The sequence below is a fragment of the Pleurodeles waltl genome, chromosome 3_1, assembly GCF_031143425.1.
Source record: "Pleurodeles waltl isolate 20211129_DDA chromosome 3_1, aPleWal1.hap1.20221129, whole genome shotgun sequence".
NCBI classification, from domain to species: Eukaryota; Metazoa; Chordata; class Amphibia; order Caudata; family Salamandridae; genus Pleurodeles; species Pleurodeles waltl.
In genome coordinates, this window is record NC_090440.1 from 97,864,527 (window position 1) to 97,888,632 (window position 24,106).

At 44.7% G+C, this 24,106-nt stretch overlaps 1 protein-coding gene across 2 annotated transcripts in view; it reads left to right on the forward strand.

The window, feature by feature from the left end:
* The window catches only part of PRMT3 (protein arginine methyltransferase 3), a 739,945-nt gene that overhangs the window by 514,852 nt on the left and 200,987 nt on the right, over window positions 1-24,106 (forward strand). For both annotated transcript variants that reach the window (XM_069221933.1, XM_069221934.1), the window contains exon 13: window positions 20,454-20,540. In XM_069221933.1, coding sequence (XP_069078034.1) covers window positions 20,454-20,540 — 87 coding nt within the window. The remainder of the gene's footprint in view (window positions 1-20,453; window positions 20,541-24,106) is intronic.

A 24,106-nucleotide genomic window follows, 5' to 3' on the forward strand; every position in this document is an offset into this window, starting at 1 on the left:
GCAAGCCAGGACTATGTCAACCAATAAAACATACTGCTAAATGGAAAAGATTCTGTATGTGATTTACTTTTTACATTTTCCATCCCTTTTAAACTCATATCCACCAAACACTTTCTTACCTTTTGCACCCAGCAAAGTCGGACCTTAAACATGCCTTGCTCAGAATTTATCTGGCAGCCATCTCCAGTTTCAAATGGACACGAAATAAACTATCTCTACGTTTGCAAAGAATCTTTACAGAATTCCTGAAAAATGTATTAAGAATGTTCACCATCTCAAACTCCTCCAAAAACCTGGGAACTAAGGGCCACATGTAGTAAAGTCCGATATTTCGACACGGAAATTGCGAGTCGTGCGACTCGCAATTTCCGAGTCGCAATATCAGATGCAGAACGGTGTCTCAGACACCGTCTGCGACTCGCTATGGGGTCGCAAAGACCCACCTCATAAATATTAATGAGGTGGGTCGCTTTTTGCGACCCCATAGCGAGTCCCTGCACTCACAGGGATGGTGGCCTGCTGAAATCAGCAGACCTCCATGTCTGTGACTGCTTTTTAAATAAAGCAGTTTTTTTTCTCCATTTTGCAGCCCGTTTTCCTTAAAGGAAAACGAGTTGCAAAATGAAAATAATTACGAAATAATTTGGTTTCGTTTTTTCAGTGTAGGCAGTGGTCCATTGGACCACTGCCTCCTCTGAAAAAACCTTTATGCCCACATTCACAAAGGGGAAGGGGTCCCATTGGGACCCCTTCCCTTTTGCGAATGAGTTACCACCAGTGTGACACTGGTGGTAACTGCGAATTGCGATGCGACCGCATTCGCGGTCACAAAGCAATTCTGAATTGCGATGCGAGTCGCAAATAGGAAGGGAACACCCCTTCCTATTTGCGAGTCGCATTCACAAATTGCGAGTCGGTACCGACTCGCAATTTGTGAATGAGCATCGCGTTAGGCTGTTTGCATGGCGCAAACTGCGATTTTCGCAGTTTGCACCATGCAAACGGCTTCCTACATCTGGCCCTAAATACAGTACTTTCACAGCTTATGTCACGCCCTCATTTGAGCCTATTCGTAAAGCTGTCTTAAAAATCTTCACGTGGAAAACTGGGTTCCTTTTGGCAATAACTTCAGCAAGATTATCATGGAACCCTTCATGCAATTCTCAAAGGACCATTTAGTACCAAGAACTAACTCCAAATGTATAACAAAGGTAACAACCATATTTCATCTAAACTAACCATTTATTCTAAAAATATTTTTCAAAACCCAGTGACTCCAGCAGAAAGGACTCCTCACTCACTTGATATGTCAAAAGGTGCTGAGAATGTTATCTGGACAGGACTAAACACACAAAGTCCAATCAACTCCTAGAGTCTTTTTCAGCACCACATAAAGGTTTCCCAGTAACAAAACAGGTAATTTTAAAACGAGTAGCTGCTACAATAACTTGCTGCCACTCAAAATCTGGGAGGCCTTTAACACAGAGGCTAAATGTTCATTCCACATGACTACTTCATCAGCATTCTTACCCGGAGTGACACTACGAGACATCTTACTGAGCAGCGGCATGGAGGAACACACGCAAACAGAGATGCAGCAGTGGGGCAGGCAATTGTTTGTCATCTGTTCAAGTAAAGGGGAGCCTGTTTTTTCTACCCCACCAACCTCCTGTAATGTACATTCTGATTGAAAATGTTAATACTGCTTGTATTCCGATTCAAGCATGTGAATCTATAAAAGATCCAATGCTGGAGAGAAACGAGTTACTTACCTATAATAGTGGATCTCCAGCGTTGGTATCTTCCAAAGATTCCCTGAAATGAGGCTCAACTTAGTCCTTTTATGTATGGCTTTGTATTTCTACTACTTGTGCTACGAAATCTGAGATGTGAACTGCTCTAGGAGGGGTGAGTCTCAGAGCGCTTTCACCTCATTGGCTGAAGTTTGGGATTTTTAAAATGAGGTGCAAATAAAGTGAGCACTGCTTATGGCTGTTATAGCTGTTAGTGCTTTGTACTTCTATATCAGGGTTACCAAAGGACTCCCATTTCGATAACAGGGAATGATTCAAGCATGTGAATCTGTGAAAGATACTAATGCCGGGGAACCACAGTTATAGGTAAGTAACTTGTTTTCTCTCCAGCAGCGAAAATGTCTTGCAGCATAGTCTTCTCTGTCTAATAAGTATTACACTAGACAAATATCATGTCCAACTACAGATATTAGATGAAGGGTTAACAGGAAAAATCAGACCTGTCAAATATCAGAGGCCCTCTTTAACTGCAGTGATTATGTGTTCTGGTGGATACTGCCAATCGCAGATTCCTTGCCTGAAAACATTCTCCAGGCACTGACCGGATCAGGAATTGTTTTGTAGCAGTGCTCCGGTGTGCCATTAGGGGCATTGTGTGGCTCTGTGGAGTTATCTGTACCGCCCCAGAAGTGATCGAGCAGAGCTGAATATAAGCGCCACCCCTGTGCAATTATGTCTGTTCCTTTCTTTCAGCACCTTCTGACACAGATCTAGAGCTCCTCTCCGAACTTTGATGCTTTTCAGACAACTCCAAAATGTACCCACAGTGTGCTAGGTGATGATGCCCCCACAGAAAACAAGAGGATTGCAGTTGTGCCACAACTGGAGAAACTAGATGTTAATCACGGACCCTCACAAAGTGTTCCTGTGGTGCCTAGGTTCAGGACACAACTCGTAGTCATGCGATTAGTGCACCCTCATGAACCCTGAATGGGATTCAAGGCCAGAAGGCAAATTGGCATGTTGACAAACATAAGAGATGGATGCAGCCTTCATATACATCCATTTCCAAGTTACGGGCCAGATCTTGGTCCCAGGGCTGTTTCAGCAATCCACTTCCCCCTTGAAGTCCACCCGTAAGAAAAATCCTAACACAAGCATAAAAAACCAAGGAAGGACTCAATCCCATCCCTCTGACTCCAAAGAGAAGACTTGATGTCATACATGTTCGAGGTCACTGTCCACAGAGCTGAGCTGATCCCTCTGTTAATTCAAAGATGCCTCGAGATTTCTGGGCTGTCATTGACCCCACAGCAGATTGAGTCCTTCACTTAGGCCATCATGCAAATTTTTTGTTTGCTTTTGGCTACTTTTGCTGCACCTTCAGGACTCACCACAGGGGCCTCCAGTCGTTTTACTGCTTGAGGGTCCTTCCTTGACATTGTCTGCCCCTTCTATATTAGTTAAACGGCCTGTACCATCTCCGATACAGACTTCTACCCTGGTTCCGAGAACAGACACTGGTGGATGAATCAGTGCTGATGCCCATGACAACTCCAAACTGACATCATCTCGAGCTGAATTGGCATTGTGCTATGAGATCATAACCTGTTGCCATGCATCCTGGCTCTAACCCTATGTCTCTACAGTGCCACAGCTAACAGCAGAGGCTCAGTTCTCTTTTTGGCCCTGGTTCTGACCCTGTTAGAGCATTATGCCTCAGGATATTAATGATGATGATGATGATGATGGGCAGGAGGATAGCTAGCTTTTACTGATGCCTTAAACCTTGATTTACAAAATGCCAGTGAGCTTTAAACCTCTCCTGAGACAGAGCTTGACTTGACACATGGGCTACCAATGAAAGAAAGTGACTAGTTTTCAGTGGCTGTTCATAGTGCAGCCCAAGTACTAGTATTACAGTTTTTAGACTAATAATATTGTGTAGAAGGAAATCCTACAGCCTGGGCTGGCAACTTCTGATCCTTGCTCCTATTTATTGATGATACTTTGGTGGTTGCCTGGTCCAATCCGTGTTCTAGTCTACCTGTGAACAGAGAGGTAGTTAGACATCGTAAATGGTGCCTGGTGTTTCAGAGTTTTACGGAAAGCATCACACTCCAAAGAGCCGTACTGCACAGGCCTTGACCAGTAATGTGAACCCTAACTCATGCCTGAACAGTCATTTAATCAGAGTATCCAAAAGGATTGACGCCTTTGGCAAGCATTAGTTTTCCTCTGCCTCCTTAGCACTACTTTTCATAAACACAGTAAGCCTGTTGGGCCGATACACTTGTGTCATTTAGGACATGGCCAGCAAGATTTTGCCGGCAGTCTAGGAGGATTCTAGGGCCTTTCTGATCCATAGGATGCCTGACAGATAGGATGTTACCTAGTATTTTGTGTGCTCTGGTAAATTGTATGGTGGACTTGCAGGACACATTTTATCTTATACCCCTCCTGCAGTGCCACAGGTGTAACCTGTGGTTCAAAGTGGGCCAGGTGTATTTTCAGTTTGTTGAGCTCCCTTATCGTCTCACCAACACCCCTTGTGTGTTCACGATAGTGATGGCGGTGGTCACTAACCATTTTCAGATATCAGGAGTTCTTGTATTCCTGTTGATTGATGACTGGCTGCTGAAGGTTGGCTCATGTCATAAAATCGTAGACTACCCTTGGATGACGGCAGAACTTTTAACATCGCTGGATTTCACCATGAACGAGTCAAGGTCTCACCTGACTCCAGCACAGAGGCTTCCATTCATTGGGGTGAGCCTGGGCATGGTTGAGTTCAGGACTTTTCTTCTTCCTGCTGTCTTGCTCTGGTCCCCTACTGAAGACTTTATTCTGCAGCTGATTCTGATGCACATTGAATTTCCGGGTCCATCGATGACTCCACAACAGATTGAGACGTTGTAAAAAACTGGGTTATTGATTGATGAGGAGGGATGAAAACCTTACGTTCGGTGGCATGTGTAGCTGCAGATACACATGCTGTGCATAGTCCGCCGTCTGGTGTTGGGCTCGGAGTGTTACAAGTTGTTTTTCTTCGAAGAAGTCTTTTCAAGTCACGAGACCGAGGGACTCCTCCCACCTCGGTTCCATTGCGCATGGGCGTCGACTCCATCTTAGATTGTTTTCTTTCCGCCGTCGGGTTCGGACGTGTTCCTTTTCGCTCCATGTTTCGGGTCGGAAAGTTAGTCAGAATCTCGGAAACTACGTCGGTATTGTTTCGTTCGGTATCGGGGTAGTTAGAACCAATCGACACTGAATCTTGAAGAGCTTCGGGAGCCCTTTGGGGTAATTTCGAGCATCTGTCGGGGCCTGGTCGGCCCGACCGCGTGCAACATCGAGACTGATGGAACGGACCCCGTTCCGATTCTGTCCTAAATGCCATAATAAGTATCCTTATACGGATCAACATTTGGTCTGTAACTTGTGCCTGTCCCCCGAGCACAAGGAGGATACGTGCGAAGCCTGTCGCGCGTTTCGGTCGAGGAAAATTCTCAGAGACCGAAGAGCCAGGAGGTTGCAGATGGCGTCCACGCCGACAGGACAACAACGGTTCGAGGAGGAGGAAGAAGAATCTTTCTCCATCCACGAGTCGGATTCCGAAGAATTCGACGTCGAAGAACAACCAACTGTGAGTAAGACGTCGAAACAAACATCACACGAAAAGACTGACAAAGCCCAGGGGACGCCACCGCCAACAGGCCATGGCTTAACCCGGAAAGTAGGTGACCGTCCAACGGCACCGAAAAAGGGCGAGCTGCTGTCGAAGTCATCCGACTCCGGTCGAGATACAGGCACGCAGCACTCTCGGGACCGAGAGAGTGACGCAGACAAAATTCGGCACCGACACAGCGGCTCCGAAGTTAGTCGGCACCGAGAGGGCACGACGCCGAAAAGACAAAAGATCTTGTCGGAGCCGAAAAAATCAAGGGACACGGTTTCGGTGCCGAAACGCCCGGCAACCGAACCGAAAACTGGTTCCTACTCAGAGGAACAGGGACTGTCCTCTCAACTAAAAAAACACAGATTTGAGGAGGAATTACAACCAACTCAGCCAGATCACATGCAAAAGCGGATCTTTATTCAAAAGGATACAGGGAAGATTGGCACTCTTCCCCCAATCAAAAGGAAAAGGAAACTTGACTTCCAGCAAGGAGACAAGCAACCACAAGCGAAGGTGGTAAAGAAGGTAACTCCACCACCCTCTCCACCACCATCAACTCATGCATCACCGGCACAAACTCCACCATTAACACACTCACCAGCTCATACCACAATGAGCCAGGATGATCAGGATGCGTGGGACCTCTACGACGCTCCAGTATCGGACAAAAGCCCAGAGTCGTACCCAACTAAACCGTCACCACCTGAGGACAGTACATCATATGCACAGGTGGTAGCTAGGGCAGCCGAATTCCATAATGTCTCGCTACATTCGGAGCCTATTGAGGATGACTTCCTCTTTAACACCCTGTCCTCCACCCATAGCCATTATCAAAGCCTTCCCATGCTTCCATGAATGCTAAGGCACTCGAAACAAATATTTCAAGAGCCAGTTAAAAGCAGAGCCATAACTCCAAGGGTGGAGAAAAAATACAAGGCTCCGCCCAAAGACCCTGTCTTTCTTACATCACAACTGACACCAGACTCAGTAGTTGTGGGGGCAGCTCGTAAAAGAGCCAACTCGCATACATCAGGCGACGCACCACCTCCGGACAAGGAGAGCCGCAAATTTGATGCAGCGGGAAAAAGGGTTGCAGCACAAGCGGCAAATCAGTGGCGCATCGCCAACTCGCAAGCACTCCTGGCGAGATACGACAGGGCTCATTGGGATGAGATGCAACATCTCATCGAACACCTCCCCAAAGAGTTCCAGAAACGAGCGCAACAGGTGGTGGAAGAGGTACAAAGTATCTCGAACAATCAGATACGGTCTTCCATGGATGCAGCGGATACAGCTGCAAGGACAATAAATACTTCAGTCACCATAAGGAGGCACACATGGCTGCGCACATCTGGGTTCAAACCCGAAATACAACAGGCTGTGCTCAATATGCCGTTTAATGAACAGCAATTGTTTGGGCCGGAGGTCGACACTGCAATTGAAAAATTAAAAAAGGACACCGATACAGCCAAAGCCATGGGCGCACTCTACTCCCCGCAGGGCAGAGGCACATTTGGCACATTTCGTAAAACAACTTTTAGGGGAGGGTTTCGAGGTCAACCCACAGAAACCAGCACCTCACAAACAAGACCACCAACCTACCAGGGACAATATCAAAGGGGAGGTTTTCTGGGACAATACAGAGGGGGCCAATTCCCAAGAAACCGGGGAAAATTTCAAGGTCCCAAAACCCCTCAAAATAAACAGTGACTCACAAGTCACACAACCCCTTCACACAACACCAGTGGGGGGAAGACTAAGCCAGTTCTACTCATCTTGGGAGGAAATAACAACAGACACTTGGGTCTTAGCAATTATCCAACATGGTTATTGCATAGAATTTCTCCAACTCCCTCCAAACGTCCCACCGAAAACACACAATATGTCAAAACAGCATATAGACCTTCTAGGACTAGAAGTTCAGGCATTGCTGCAAAAGGACGCAATAGAACTGGTACCACGTCATCAAAAGAACACAGGAGTTTACTCACTGTACTTTCTAATACCAAAAAAAGACAAAACTCTAAGACCAATACTAGATCTCAGAACACTAAACACCTACATCAAATCAGACCACTTTCACATGGTCACATTACAAGACGTAATCCCACTGCTCAAACAGCAAGACTACATGACAACATTAGATCTAAAAGATGCGTATTTCCATATACCGATACATCCTTCGCACAGGAAATACCTAAGGTTCGTATTCAAAGGAATACATTACCAGTTCAAAGTGTTGACATTCGGAATAACAACTGCGCCAAGAGTCTTTACAAAATGCCTGGCAGTAGTAGCTGCACATATCAGAAGGCAGCAAATACATGTGTTCCCATACCTAGACGATTGGTTAATCAAAACCAATATGCTAAAACGGTGTTCACAACACACAAAATATGTCATAGAAACCCTACACAACCTAGGTTTCTCAATCAACTACGCAAAGTCACACCTGCAGCCGTGTCAAACACAGCAATACTTAGGAGCAACAATCAACACAGCAAAAGGGATTGCTACTCCAAGTCCACAAAGAGTACAAACATTTCACAATGTAATACAAACCTTGTATCCAAAACAAAGAGTACAAGTCAAAATAATACTGAAACTACTACTACTACTACTAGGCATGATGTCTTCATGCATAGCCATTGTCCCAAACGCAAGATTGCACATGCGGCCCTTACAACAGTGCCTAGCATCACAGTGGTCACAGGCACAGGGTCAACTTCTAGATCTGGTGTTGGTAGACCGCCAAACATACATCTCGCTTCTATGGTGGAACAGTACAAATTTAAACAAAGGGCGGCCTTTCCAAGACCCAGTGCCAACATACGTTATAACAACGGATGCTTCCATGACAGGGTGGAGAGCACACCTCAATCAACACAGCATCCAAGGACAATGGGACATACATCAAAGAAAGTTTCACATAAATCACTTAGAACTGTTAGCAGTATTTCTAGCGTTGAAAGCATTCCAACCCATGATAACCCACAAATACATTCTTGTCAAAACAGACAACATGACGACAATGTATTATTTAAACAAACAGGGGGGGACACACTCTACACAGTTGTGTCTCCTAACACAAAAAATATGGCATTGGGCAATTCACAACCATATTCGCCTAATAGCACAATTTATTCCAGGGATCCAGAACCAACTAGCAGACAATCTCTCTCGGGATCACCAACAAATCCACGAATGGGAAATTCACCCCCAAATACTGAACACTTACTTTCAAATTTGGGGAACACCTCAAATAGATCTTTTTGCAACAAAAGAAAACGCAAAATGCCAAAACTTCGCATCCAGGTACCCACACAGGTACTCCCAAGGCAATGCTCTATGGATGAATTGGTCAGGGATATTTGCGTACGCTTTTCCCCCTCTCCCTCTCCTTCCATATCTAGTAAACAGATTGAGTCGAAACAAACTCAAACTCATACTAATAGCACCAACATGGGCAAGACAACCTTGGTATACAACACTACTAGACCTGTCAGTAGTACCTCATGTCAAACTACCCAACAGACCAGATCTGTTAACACAACACAAACAACAGATCAGGCATCCAAACCCAGCATCGCTGAATCTAGCAATTTGGCTCCTGAAATCCTAGAATTTGGACACTTAGGGGGTGATTCTGAGACTGGCGGGCGTCTTCCCCCGACAAAATACCGCTCCGCGGTCGCAAGACCGCTGAGGGTATTTTGAGATTTGCCCTGGGCTGGCGGGCGGCCGCCAAAAGGCCCCCCGCCAGCCCAGGGCAAATCTACCTTCCCACGAGGACGCCGGCTCCGAATGGAGCCGGCGTAGTGGGAAGGTGCGACGGGTGCAGTTGCACCCGTCACGTATTTCAGTGTCTGCTTTGCAGACACTGAAATACTTTGTGGGGCCCTCTTACGGGGGCCCCTGCAGTGCCCATGCCATTGGCATGGGCACTGCAGGGGCCCCCAGGGGCCCCGCGGCACCCCCTACCGCCATCCTGTGGAACAGGATGTCGGTAGGGGGTGTCAGAATCCCCATGGCGGCGGAGCGCGCTCCGCCGCCATGGAGGATTCTCCCGAGCAGCGGAAAGTCGGCAGGAGACCGCCGACTTTCCGTTTCTGACCGCGGCTGAACCGCCACGGTCAGAATGCTCGACGGAGCACCGCCAGCCTGTTGGCGGTGCTCCCGTGGTCGGTGACCCTGGCGGTCACCGACTGCCAGGGTCAGAATGACCCCCTTAGACCTCACACAAGAATGTATGGAGGTCATAAAACAAGCTAGAAAACCTTCCACTAGACACTGCTATGCAAGTAAATTGAAAATATTTGTTTATTACTGCCATAATGAGCAAATTCATCCGTTGCATGCGTCTCCAAAAGATGTAGTAGGATATTTACTACATTTGCAAAAATCCAATCTAGCTTTCTCTTCCATAAAGATACATCTTGCCGCAATATCTGCTTACCTGCAGATTACTCATTCAACTTCCCTGTTTAGAATACCTGTCATTAAAGTGTTTATGGAAGGCCTAAAGAGAATTATACCACCAAGAACACCAACTGTTCCTTCATGGAACCTCAACATTGTCTTAACAAGGCCCATGGGTCCACCTTTCCAACCCATGCATTCTTGTGAAATGCAATACTTAACGTGGAAAGTTGCATTTCTCATTGCCATCACATCTCTAAGAAGAGTAAGTGAAATACAGGTGTCTACCATACAAGAACCATTTATTCAAATACACAAGAATAAAGTAGTTCTAAGAACAAATCCAAAATTCTTACCAAAGGTTATCTCACCATTCCACTTAAATCAAACAGTAGAATTATCAGTGTTCTTCCCACAGCCAGATTCAATAGCTGAAAGAGCACTACATACATTAGACATCAAAAGAGCACTAATGTACTACATTGACAGAACAAAAGTAATTAGAAAGACAAAACAACTATTTATTGCCTTTCAAAAACCTCATACAGGAAATCCAATTTCAAAACAAGGTATTGCCAGATGGATAGTTAGGTGCATCCAAACCTGCTATCTAAACCTGCTATCTTAAAGCAAAGAGAGAGCTGCCTATTACACCAAAGGCACACTCAACCAGAAAAAAGGTGCTACTATGGCCTTTCTAGGAAATATTCCAATGAACGAAATATGTAAGGCAGCAACATGGTCTACGCCTCATACATTTACTAAACACTACTGTGTAGATGTGTTATCTGCACAACAAGCCACAGTAGGACAAGCCGTACTAAGAACTTTATTTCAAACTACTTCCACTCCTACAGGCTGAACCACCGCTTTTGGGGAGATAACTGCTTACTAGTCTATGCACAGCATGTGTATCTGCAGCTACACATGCCACCGAACGGAAAATGTCACTTACCCAGTGTACATCTGTTCGTGGCATTAGTCGCTGCAGATTCACATGCGCCCACCCGCCTCCCCGGGAGCCTGTAGCCGTTTGGAAGTATATCTTCAACATTTGTACATTTGTAAATATATTACTTTAACCTTCATTTGGTACATACGTATTCATTCCATTGCATGGGCACTATTACTAGCATACACAACTCCTACCTCACCCTCTGCGGGGAAAACAATCTAAGATGGAGTCGACGCCCATGCGCAATGGAACCGAGGTGGGAGGAGTCCCTCGGTCTCGTGACTCGAAAAGACTTCTTCGAAGAAAAACAACTTGTAACACTCCGAGCCCAACACCAGACGGCGGACTATGCACAGCATGTGAATCTGCAGCGACTAATGCCACGAACAGATGTACACTGGGTAAGTGACATTTTCCTTAAGTAACAACCATAATCCTTGTCAGGGTGAACCACAAATGTCACTAAATTAGCCTCTGCTTACCCCTCTTGTAGTTTGGCACAAAAGCAGTCAGGCTTAACTTAGAGGCACTGTGTTAATTATTTAGGCACCACTCAAACAATATTAAAATGAAAACCTAGCACAAGAAAAATTCCACATCAATTTAGAAAATTAGAAAAAAGAGTAATAAATAAAATTTGCCAAAAAGAATTGATTCCAATCAGTAGAACCAGAGTTATAAATTTGTAAAGTTTTTAGTGAAATCTAGTGTCTAAAAAACACCAAAGTGCCAACCGCAGATATCTGGTCACCCGCGACCAGGGCAAAGTCTAAAGTTCTGGCTGACCGCGATGGAGCTCGTTTGGAATACAAGGGGTGGATTGTGCTCAGTCTCAGCTTACCTTCAGAGTTAGAAGAAAGTCTGAGGAAAAAGTCCAGAAGAAGGTAGAGTTCATCGGGGGAAGGCAGCAGGCTGTGTCAGGGCAGCGCTGGACGAGGTCTATGTGAAGCCATCAAGAATGGCGGGAAAAGGCTCTGAGCAGGAGAAGCTGAATTTCCAGGCCGAGGAGGTCGTCAATGGGGAGCCTTTCGCCGTCTGGCCCAGTGAAGATTTTTACCTTTGGACTCAGACAACATTTCAGAAGTAGAAAACCTCCAGCAAAATGAAGTCGCAAGCCATAGCCAAAGAAGGTTTCACAAGGTTGGATACTGTCACTTACAAGGTTCCGCTGAACAGGTTTTACTACTGCAAACAAGAACGTAGCGGGAGCTACTGTTGTTCAGGCCGACGGGAATGCACCTTGGGTGGATCTACTGGAAGGTAGGTCCCGGTCATCTGTAAGTTCTTCTCGCACTTTTTGGTGAAAATTTTTTAAGTCCCATGCTTAGTGTTAGGCAGGAGCAGCACTACTTGAGGGGTTTTGACTCACTCCATCCAAGATCAGGTGCAGGCTTCAAGGTCTCTGGCGTTTGTTTTGTCCCTGTAGCTCACACAGGAGTCCAGTCAACTACCCCTTGTAGTCACTCTGGTAGTCCTGGGTTCAAGGAGATAGTCCTTTCTCCTTCACCAGCAAGACAGGTCTCAAACAGCAGAGCAGTCCTCTGGTAGAAGCAGGTTATCCTCTAAAGAACAAGGCAGGTCTCAAGCAGCAATGCAGTCCTCTGGTGTACAAGGCAGTCCTTCTGAAGTCTTCCACAGTTCCAGGAGTGTACTGAAGAGGTGGTTCAGGAGGTCCACTATTTATACCCCGTGCTAGCCTTTGAAGTGGGGAAGGGTAACATCCTGGCTACCTCCCACATCTGGTTCTGGAACGTTCTTTCCTTCCCCTGACAAGGCTCTAAGTAATCTGAGGTAACAAAAGACTGGTGTCAGGTGCTGTTCTGTCTGTGCTGGAGGCAGCCATTTGAAATATAAATGGGGCAAGTTATGATGCTGTCCCACCCATCCTGCCAACACCTAGTCCCACCTTTGTCTCACTGTCTGAGAGAAATACACAAAGTCTAACTGTCAAGCTAATCTCAGTTATGTGACCCAGGACAAGGTAGTATGCTCCAAATGGTTAGGACAAAATACCAACTTTCTAAAAGTGCCATTTTGAGAATTGTGACTTAAAATCAGGCTTTATTATTAAACAGACTTTTAAATTACAAATCATTTGAGTCCAAACGTGACTTTTCTATCTGTTCCCAATCAAGTTAGCACTTATTAAATGTAATTAAGTAACACAATGTTATTCGAGGGGAGAGACAGGCCTTACAGTAGGAAAGACGAATTTAGGAGTTTTCCACTACCAGGACATATACATCTTAAGAAATGTCCTACTTTTTAAATATAATTCACCCTGCACTCGAAGCTGTTTACGGTCTACCTTAGGGATCAGTGATAAGTTTTGAAAAGGAAGGTTTCAACCTGGCAAAAACTTTATTTTGCCATGTAGAATTGGCAGTTTTCAAACAGCACTATAGGCTGCAGTAGCAGGCCTGAGACAGGTTTTAAAGTGTCACTTGAGTGGCACAATGAGTGCTGCACGCCCATTAGTGGCATTGAATTTATAGGCCATGGGTACATGTAGCACCATCCCATACTAGGGACTTATAAGTAATTGAAACATACCAATCAGGTGTAAGCCAATTGTGCAATTTTGTAAGGAGGGAGCACAAGCACTTTAGCACTGGTTAGCAGTGGTAAAGTTCATGGAGTCCTAATGCCAACAAACCCAAAATTGAGAAAACAGGAGGGGCGAATGCAAAAGGTTTTGGGGACGACCACACCAAGGATGGCAGGTCTAACGGGCGTTTAGGGAGGCGTTCTGCATCTTGGGTACATTACTGGCTTCTCTTGCATGCCTTTGGGCACCATGGATCCACCATGAAGCCAGTGGGCCGTCCCTCGGTGAATCCATGCCTCCTAAACCCTCTTTAGGTTCTGTTCCAGCTCTGAAGTTGACTCAACCGCTGGCAACACGATTCAAGCCAGTTCCTGCCGTGTCGACACCTGCACTGGAGCTGCTGATACCGGAGGAGGAGGTCAAGCTTATAGTTCTGTCTGACACTGAGTTGAATCTGTCTTGACCGTACAGTCACATTCCGTTTTTGTCTCTACACGGCTGGCCTCTATACATTCTGACTCTGACAGACAGCGCCTTTTGCTTACGAGCTGCCCTCCTGTACCCCAACTTACTGTTCGGATTGAACACTGACCATAGCCCACTAGCTTTTGGTGGTGATGGTTGGGCCAAATTCTCCCCACATTATGATAACAACACCTTTTGGATGGACCTACAAGAGGCCAGTTGGCTGGACACTTCTCTTGAAATTGATCTCCCTCAACTCTTCTACAGAAGAGTCCGTTTTATTCACCACTGTCATTAGGCAGGAGCAGAAGTCTTTGACCTATGATTGGCCTCTGTTTAGGTGGTGGTGATGCTGCAATGTGGACAACCTTCTTCAGAACTCTTACTGCCACTTAGCAAGGACCTGACCTGCACCCTCATGGGAACTTGAAACAAACCCGAAAGCAGTCAGGTGGCATGTCATCACAGAACAGCTCTGGATGACCCCGTCCCCTGCCTTCCTAACCCTGTAATCTGCTCCTGAGAGCCTAGTTGTACAAGCATCCACTATCAGTTAACCACAATTCTTTTCCCACTACCTATCCCCAAATACCCTCTAGACAAAGAGTCGAAAGGAATTGAGACTTTTGGAAAAAAGGATGTTTTTGCCCACTAGCCACAGCTTCAAATCAGTCAATGCTGGCTGTTTGCTAGGAAGATACTCCCATTTATTATAGGACTTAGTTGCTGTGATCTTGCCAGCAGTCCTGGAGACAGTGGGCACCAGTTTGACCCAGACCATTCAAGATGCCCAGGATGCGGGCAAGAATGTCATCCAGTTAGGCCTGGATATGACAGGCTGCTTATGCAGAGGACCGGGAACTATAGTGGTGCTTGGGTGCCACATGTGGATGAGATCAATGTGCTTCTTGGACGACGTTCAGTTGTTACTAATAGATATTCCTTTTGACAGTGGTGTGGAATTTAATAAAATAGCTACTTGCCCATGGACAGGTTGCTTCATAAATCTACTTGTACTGTAAAAAAATCTACTTGTCCTTTTTGTGCCATGTAGTGCTGCAACAAATTATGGCAGGAATCTCATTATGTAAGCACTTTGATGATAGGCTCTTTGATAATGCCAGGACTAACACTATAGTAGGGCTTGAAAACTAGCAATTTCAAGCCCTGACATAGCAATTTACTTATTTTGCGATCTTTCTGCTGATCTACATACTGGGTCTCGAGGAAGCAGTAAGCAATATTTCCAAGGCTAGAATGCCTTTGAGTCTGTGCAAACCTATTAACATGCATGTTTTAAAGATTTTCACTAGTTCTTCTCTAATCTTTTCCCATACCGAGAAAGGTTGGAGATTTACTCCTGACAAGGGCAGAAGTAGAAGTTCTTCCAAGGTTGGGAAAAAAGTGGTTGGAGGGTAAAGGAACTTGTAAACGCTCAATTGGTTTTCGCATGAGCAAATCTACACATCCGTATTTGCTTGTGCTAAAATACAGTTCACAAATATGTTCGAGAAGTACAATTTCCTGGTCTACTTCTGTAAATTCTTGTGAATTCATGAAAGCCACTAAAGCAAAGACATATACCATGTGTGCACTTTGGTGACTTTCTTTAAGAACTGGGCCCCTTGTTAGGTCTGGCGTTAACAAAGACATTTTGTTTTTATTAAAATTGCATTTCTCTCTCTATCCATCTAATGGCTGACTTTACTATGCATGATTTCATTCTGCTCTTCCATAAGGAGCATATTGGCACACAAAGGGCCACATTAGGACTTCAGCTGATGCTTTTCACAGTCTGACGAACTTTTGATGGCTGGGGTTGCCGCCACACTTGCTTAACCGCGCCCCCTCCCCCCCCCCCCCACCCCCGGCGGACCCATTAAGAGCTTCCCACTAGGCTGGCAGGCAAAAACCTAGGTTTTCGCACGAGCCGGCGGCAGTGCTGTAGCCAGCAGGGGTGCATCAGCACCTTCGCAATGTTCACTGTGTGCATCACTGTCGGCAAGGCTTTGCAGATAATGAACATTTCAAGGGAGCCCCCCGCACCTGTTCTCCGCCAGCCTCTTCATGGTGGTGTTACCACCATGCTGGCAGAGAACAACATCAGGGCAGCGCTGCATGCAGCGCTGCCCTTGCGGATCAGGATCTCTGCTACCTCCAGATGGCCGATCCGGCAGTTCTCTGGCGGTCGGACCGCCAGGGTTGTTATGTTGCTGTCATAAGACCGCCGCACTCGTAATGAGGCCCAAAGTAGTTTTGTTCAGTGCCAGGAACTACTGTGTCAATGTGTGCTTTTTGAGACTATTTTTTCTTTGTTGCTTTTTGCCAATGTCTGTTACAATGGTGAGGGCCTGACAGCTCCCACAACAGTAAAGCATTACAAAAGCTATGTCAAAACAAGACACACATTGACAAAACTAAAAGACTGACCATCAATATCGGATCGGGTGGCTTTGCCAGTGCTTATTTATTTTCATGTTTTCCATAATGTTGTTGAAAATTATTACACTGATTTTCCTTTATGAATATTTTTTTTTAAATACTATGATGCATCATTTACTAAATGATGCTTCAAAGAAATAGTATCTAACATTTCACAGTAAGACGTTTTTTTCCGACATGCATTTATTTCCTGAACATTTTATTTTGAAAACAAAGAATCATCAATCTTGCTTACAAGGTTCTGCAAACATTTGCATCTAACCAGAGAGAATTTCTGGGAGCATTATACATAGCCTCATAGTGTTAAACTTTTCAGAAGTGTGTATACACATTTTTTTACTGGAAACACTGTCAGTAGTGCAGTATGACCTAACAACGTTTATTTAGATTGCTCACCCTAATAATAAGGCCTTTGCTAAATACAAGTTAGAACAGCATTAACATATGGACACAAATACTACCTTAACTGCAGACCGTTCCCTTCCCTGTAAACTGGCAGCCAAAGGGTTTGTGCTGCTGAGGTTTGGTCCTACTTGTCCCAAGGACGACTTGTTGTCCTTGACCCCAAACAATATGTCCTTGGCGTTGGACTATAGGAATTCCACACTCGTGCAACTATAAGGCAGTATCTTCAACAATTTCGCCTCTTTTGAGGCATCTGTTAGGGGCTTTGCCTTCATATAGCATCAAGGACACCTCCCTAACAACAGGTACAGCAGTCCTGTCAGGATAAGGGATCTGGCAGACAGTGCCTGGGCCAGCAGGGGCAACAGACTTTCCCAAGAAATCTGTGGTTAGAAGTATCCATCAAAAGAACAAGTTATTTACCTTTGGTACCCCTCTTTTTGGTCGATACTCTATCTGCAGATTCTCCTTTACCCACTTGACTCCCCGTTCTGTGGAATTAACTCTTTCTTCCATCTATAAAGGTTTCAAGTTAGACCTCTGCACACTGGCACGAACTGTTAGTTTTTGGCTCAGCCTCCGAGGATGCAGACTAATGTTGGTGCGCTGGACACCTCCAGTTGTCACTTCTGGGGCTGATCAGACTCAATACGGAGCTGCACAGCACCACCGACTACCACGCAGGGGCTATGCTGAAAAATCTTCATAATACAGCCTGGCCCCTGTGGATATTCTAAAGGTGAGAAATCTGTGGTTAGATAATTACATTAAAGAGCATTAACAAAGGTTAATAACTTGTTTTTCACTACCATCAAAAATGTATAGTGTCAACAATATCCCACCACTACCTATCCTGCCCTGAGTTCTGAAGAAGATAAAGAATGACCGGGCCTAAGTCATCCTGGTCACTACGAAGTGAACCAAAAGAGAGTGGTGCCTTGAGCTCCTGAGCATGAGTATCTGTCCTCCGATACAAGCTACCACTTCCAGAGGACCTTCTATCACAGCAGCAGGCCAGAGTGCTCAATCTAAAACTGTGCAACCTACACCTTTTAAATATTGAGATTGAGCAGCATTGGTTGACTGCTTTCGTTCTGCCGCAAAGGTAATAGATATCCCCACCGCCAGATGACCCTCCACGAAATCCATCTAAGCTGGACGCTGGAGCAAATTAGTAACCTGGTCTGTGCCCTGTACACTGTCCCCTTACAAACAAAGCTGTTGTTGTCCTTGCAGTGGACACTGTATAAAGTTATTTGTCAGCCTTTTGGCCTTTCTGCGTTAGCTGGACCAACTCTCCTTGTTCCGATTACCTTTTATGATGAAAAAGATTTATTAAAGGTTTTGCACATGTGTTCTCTCCCAAATCGTTTCTGATGGCAAAGTAGGGCCTTAATTTTTATCTTGACATTCCTCGTGTGTACACCTTTGCAATTTTGCATGGTTGCTCACTGTGTCTCCTGGCCATGAAGACTATTTTCATCCTTGTGATTACATTAGCTTGACTGCTTAAATGAGCTGCAGGCACTGGTAGTGTGCCCACATTTTTTCAAGTCATTCTGGTCATGTGGACTCTCGGGCTCTCAGTCTTCTAACCAAAAGTTGTAACTCCCTTCTATATTGAGCAATTCATCACTCTACCAGCATTCTTAACTCCCCCTCACTCCTTGAAGGAAAAGGAGAGGCTCAATCAGGTAGATGGCAAAAACGCTTTGATCATTCCAAGATCCATCAAGTGGGTGATCAACTATTTGTTGGGTTCTCTGAATCGAAGAAAGGAAATCTTTGTAGAAGAGGATCTTGTTGAGGTGGAGTACTCTTCATTATGAGCTGCTATACGCTGGCCAAAAATAAACCCATAAGTCCTGAAGGGCCTTTCCAGAAGGGCCTAGGTAGCTACCAATTCAGGGGTTCAGGGATGGGGAGGGGGTGTCTGTCCTTGACATCTGCCAGGAAGAAATGTGGACATTGGTGTATACATCTGTGGGCACGCTGCACTCCTAATCTCTTATGGCACAAACTCATGCTCAATAGTTGGGTGGATAGGGAATCATGAGGAAATGTATGTCAAAGACAAGGTTCAGATAAGCAAAACTGACTCAGTAAGTGAGTTCTAGAGCAGAATTTAGAGAAACCATTAAGGTTTATTACAAAAATTCAGAAACTACAATATAGGGTTTTGGAATGTTCAAACCATTGATTTACTTAGAATTTAGTTGCCAAAGAGGCCATCAATAAAATCTGAGAAAATGTTGAGCCCCAAATGTGCAGCAAAATTAATACGAAATCAGACAGTATCCCTAGTAGAAACCCAAAAAGATCTGGCTTACCCCCAAATTCGAGGGTTTATATAGCACATTTCCCCATAGGAGTATGAAAACTGCAAAGTCACTGTGGTGTGAGCAAAGAAATAAATTTTCAATAAATCAAAATACAGGCTTTAAAATCGGCGTACAATCCTACCACCTAAGCACTAATCAACTTGTATACTGATTCAGCCCTTCTGGCCTATTGTCAATCGGAGATGTCAAAACAATCTAGTTACATGAACAGCAGTGAACCATTGTGAATGAATGTAATACTGTGTGCACGAAGATCCCTGGAAAAATGTCATAATAGTGAGCACATGCTGAAGTGCTTTCTTCGAGAATAGTGTGATTCAGAAATAAATCCATATCTTGCTTGATAACAAGAAGAAGAAAATTAACAGAGCATGAACGTCATGTAGAATTCAGTTTGAACAAAATGGTGTTAAGGCTTCACTGAGGCCTAGTTAGCATAAGCCAGAATAACACACTTCAATGTGTCCTAGCAAAATCGTTTTAACAGCAATAGCAGCAAATTAACATAAACATGTGAAATTAAGTGTAAATTAATATTCTGCCCACTGTTAAAAGTGCACGTCTTGATTGCTGCACAAAGGCTCAGGAATGATATTTCACTCACTCTGTTCTGCAAGACTTTTTATTCTGAGCCCACTTCACAGACCCTCCACCTTGGGGACATACTGCTTTGGTATCTATTCTAAGATGAAGAATCTGTGATTAGAAGTATCTCTCAGAAAAACAAGTTACTTACTTTCAGTAAAGTTCTTTCTATTTGATACTCTGTATAACCACAGATTCCTCACTGACCTCCCATCTTCCCCTTCTGTGAAGTGCCTTCTTTTTAACATCTGCAGTGGTCCCAAGTTAATGGACAACAGTTGTTCATGCGCCAAGCCATGTCTGAGGGTGCGCAAAAGGAAACGAGAAGAAACTGACCGACACGGTGTGGTAGTGCTTATATGCGGCTCTGATTCGTTACAACTGGTGTGGTATCGAGTCAGCACAGAGCCTCTTGACGTAACCTAGTGGTAAGTGGAGCACTGCTAAAAAAAAATCTCCGGATCCAGTCTGGCGCCGGTGAATATGCCTAGGAAAGGGCTTTGCGTTTTTTGTAGAATGTCCTCCAGAAAGAATGTTACTGAAGGTAAGTCACATGTTCATTACTACTATGCACAACCTCTAGAAACAAATATGACTTTACAAAGTTGATGTGTTTTCTTTTAGTTAAAATCAGTTTCTTGTAGATTAGACTTTTCCACTGGCCTCACCAGTGCAACTTGCCAATATGAGACCATTTTATTATTTACAATAATGCCCTTTCTCTAAAGAAGGAATGCATACTGCTGCAAGAATTCAAATATTTATTCAGTCTTTTTCATTAGACCTTGAATTGACTCAGTGAAACAAGAATTTTATTTGAGAAATAAATATTTCCCTGATACGTTGCTTTTTATTTCCTCAGCGGATAGACTGCCAGGCAGCAGGTGTTGCGGATCTTGATTTCTCATCTGATTTCACCCTCCAGATCACAGAGAGTACCGTGTGCACGGTGAGTCACACTTCACTGTCCATTACCCATTCTACCCACGTTGGGAGTGATTGGCATTCCAATGCATTAATTACCGAACTGGAGATGAATGGAGGACACAATTGCTCTAGACAAGCCTCCGTGGGTGATCACATGAGATGGATCTGTTGAAGTTCTGAGTGGCATGCACTACTGTTTTTTTCCTATATTTTAAACATTTGTTCAGGTATTTCACCCATAAAAGTTTGTCAAGTTTGTCACCAAGTTTGTCACCAGGAAGCCGTTTGCATGGTGCAAACTGCGAAAATCGCAGTTTGCGCCATGCAAACAGCCTAACGCAATGCTCATTCACAAATTGCGAGTCGGTACCGACTCGCAATTTGTGAATGCGACTCGCAAATAGGAAGGGGTGTTCCCTTCCTATTTGCGACTCGCATCGCAATTCAGAATTGCTTTGTGACCGCGAATGCGGTCGCAAAGCAATTCGCAGTTACCACCAGTGTCACACTGGTGGTAACTCATTCGCAAAAGGGAAGGGGTCCCCATGGGACCCCTTCCCCTTTGTGAATGTGGGCATAAAGGTTTTTTCAGAGCAGGCAGTGGTCCAATGGACCACTGCCTACACTGAAAAAACGAAACCAAATGGTTTCGTAATTTTTTTCATTTTCAACTCGTTTTCCTTTAAGGAAAACGGGCTGCAAAATGAAAAAAAAAACTTCTTTATTTAAAAAGCAGTCACAGACATGGAGGTCTGCTGACTTCAGCAGGCCACCATCCCTGTGAGTGCAGGGACTCGCTATGGGGTCGCAAAAAGCGACCCACCTCATTAATATTTACGAGGTGGGTCTTTGCGACCCCATAGCGAGTCGCAGACGGTGTCTGAGACACCGTTCTGCATCCGATATTGCGACTCGGAAATTGCGAGTCGCACTGACTCGCAATTTCAGAGTCACAATATCGGACTTTACAACATGTGGCCCCATATTACTTTGCTTAATGCGGACGTTTTTTTTTCTTGAGCGAAGGCTCATTCCTGAAGTGCTTACTTTTTGGTATTCATCAGGTGTTTCTGCCTAATAGTTTGATGTTATTACAGGGCCAGGATTCACTGAATTACGACTGGACGTTTGCGAGAGGTGCAGTGCCCACGTCAAATGTGAGGCGGTTTTTCTTCTAGTCGCACATTGCGACTTCGCAATCAGTATCTGCAGTAAGAGTGTAGGTCGTGCCACGAGCACAGAATCTTCACTCTCAGCTTCAGGCATACTTTAGTTTTAAGGTCTGGCCTATAGTCATCTGTACATGTTTTTCTCCAGTCTCATGTTTCCAAAAAATTCATATTATCAACACATATTTATAGATGCATAGAGAGGCTTTCGGTCGACTCTTTTCATCCATTGGTCTGTTAAGGTGCAAGTCACATTTTGCTTCTGCCCTCCATACCGCTCAGTGAAGATAATGGGTCAGCCCTCTTAAGCCATTGACTGGCTATACATAGGTATGTGCACAGCTGTCTCAGAAGGACTTAGAAAAACTATACCGAAGCTGCTGGGTCTATTGACAATTTTGTTTTTGAATATGTTTACAAAAATAAATAAAAAATACAATAATTAACTAAAAATGCATGGTTGCCAATGGCAGGCCTGTTTGCTTTGCCAGTGCTTGTTTTTTGAAGCAACGGGACAGATGCTTGCTTCTCTGTTATGCTGCCGCTCCTATGAGCAACATGTTTATAGTCATGGGGACGCGCTGTGATGAGTTGCTGTCAGCAGGCTCCCGCCTCACCCAGTACATCATATTGGCATGTGACAAGGCGTGCCTCAGCACCTAATGACCCATACGTGTGTCTTTTGTTAGATAGCAGTTTAATTGTACTAACAATGCGTTGACAGCACATTTTCATAACTTTACTCATATTTATTACATTTCCATACCTTTTACCTAAAGTACATTTGCCTTTTAAACTATGTGAAGAGTGTCCTGGTTATACGTAAAACTCCAGTATGTGGTTGATGTTTCTATTATGTTGTATTGAGAATTTTTCCTTACGTTGATAATTTGTTTAACTACATATCACTTACAGGAACCATTATTGCTTTATTCTTGTGAGCGCTGTCGATGTGTGAGAAATAGAATAGCAGTGGCTCGTGTGTTAGCCTATGTTTCTAATTCTTGTTTTGTAATATGTATTCTTCCTCATTTTTCATATTGTGTGCTTCACTGACGGAGCAAAGCACCTGATATTCATCCAGCAGTATTTGCTAAGGTTGCTGATCTAATAACTGAACATCTTCATGCACAACTAGTGGGTTTGGTGATTTTCTTCCCCCTACTTTTAAGGTTGTAAACGTTGTCAGCATTGGGCAGTGGCTCTGCACCGGGATGAACAAGCAACTACTAGTTTACAGTTGAGCCTTTCTCCTTTACATGTCTCATCACACTGTTATAAACATATGTGAATGTCTAAAGTACTGAACTAGAAACACTTCCTCCCACACACTGCAATAAAACACCAGCCAACACAGTGGCTGTAGTTCACCCAGCACCACAGAACCATTCACTCATATTGGTACTATCACTGAAAGGGAAATACTGTTTGTGAGGCTTCTTAAGCACAGAGCACATTCTGAAAGAGTTATAAGTAATACAGTTTACTTCTTTGGCTTGAAACCTAGGTGCATATTTCAACACTGCTTTGTGCCTGGAGTCCTTCAAAATAACTGCACTACTGCTTCTAGAACTCAACTACTGAATATATGCAAAATTTGCCTGACCATTCCAATATGATAGAGACTTCTAGCTGCAGATTCATTACCTTTGAATTCTCCCCAGGCATCAGACTGGATTCGTAACATTTTTGTGAGCAGTGCCCCTGTGTGCTGTCAGGTGGCATCGATCGGCTTGGCATCAGTTGTCGGCATCATCTGCACCAGATATAATGTTGTGATTCCCACATACGCACCACCCCAGCTGATGTCAGTTCTTTTTTTTCCACGCCAGCGAGTGCTAATCCAAAGAAGGCTACTCCTAAGACATTTTTTGACTGTTTTTGTTTTTTTGGACTTTTTGTCGAACATTTTTCAACTGTTCTACTCCTGGTGTGTTGAGGAGGCCTTCCGGAAAGACCAGCTTCAATTCCTGTGACACCTGTCATCGGGCGATGTCTGTGATGGATCCACATCTCATGTGTCTCTGGTGCCTAGCGCACAACCCCAACCCGAATCTTAAGTGTTGGACCATGCATCCGAACTCTTTGGGTTAGTGGTCCCTGAAGCTAATGGCGGCCCGACATTCGACTCTGCGCAAATCGAGATCTTAATCGAGACGAAGGTCCCTGGATTGGTCGCGGAGTCCTCCATTGTCGTCGTCCCACTCCAAGTCCTCAGGGCGGTCAGTAAAGTTGAGGCGTAAGAAGAAGTTGAATCGTTCTTTAACTTCCCCTCGTCCTTCAGCCCACAAGACAAGGGAGCGTCAACGCTCTAGGCCTCGTTCTGCGGAACCTGCGCCAGGGCTGACACCTTGCCTTCTTGAGTTTGGGAGCCGGCGAGACCCCTGACAAACTACAAAAGATTTATGAGGCCATGTGC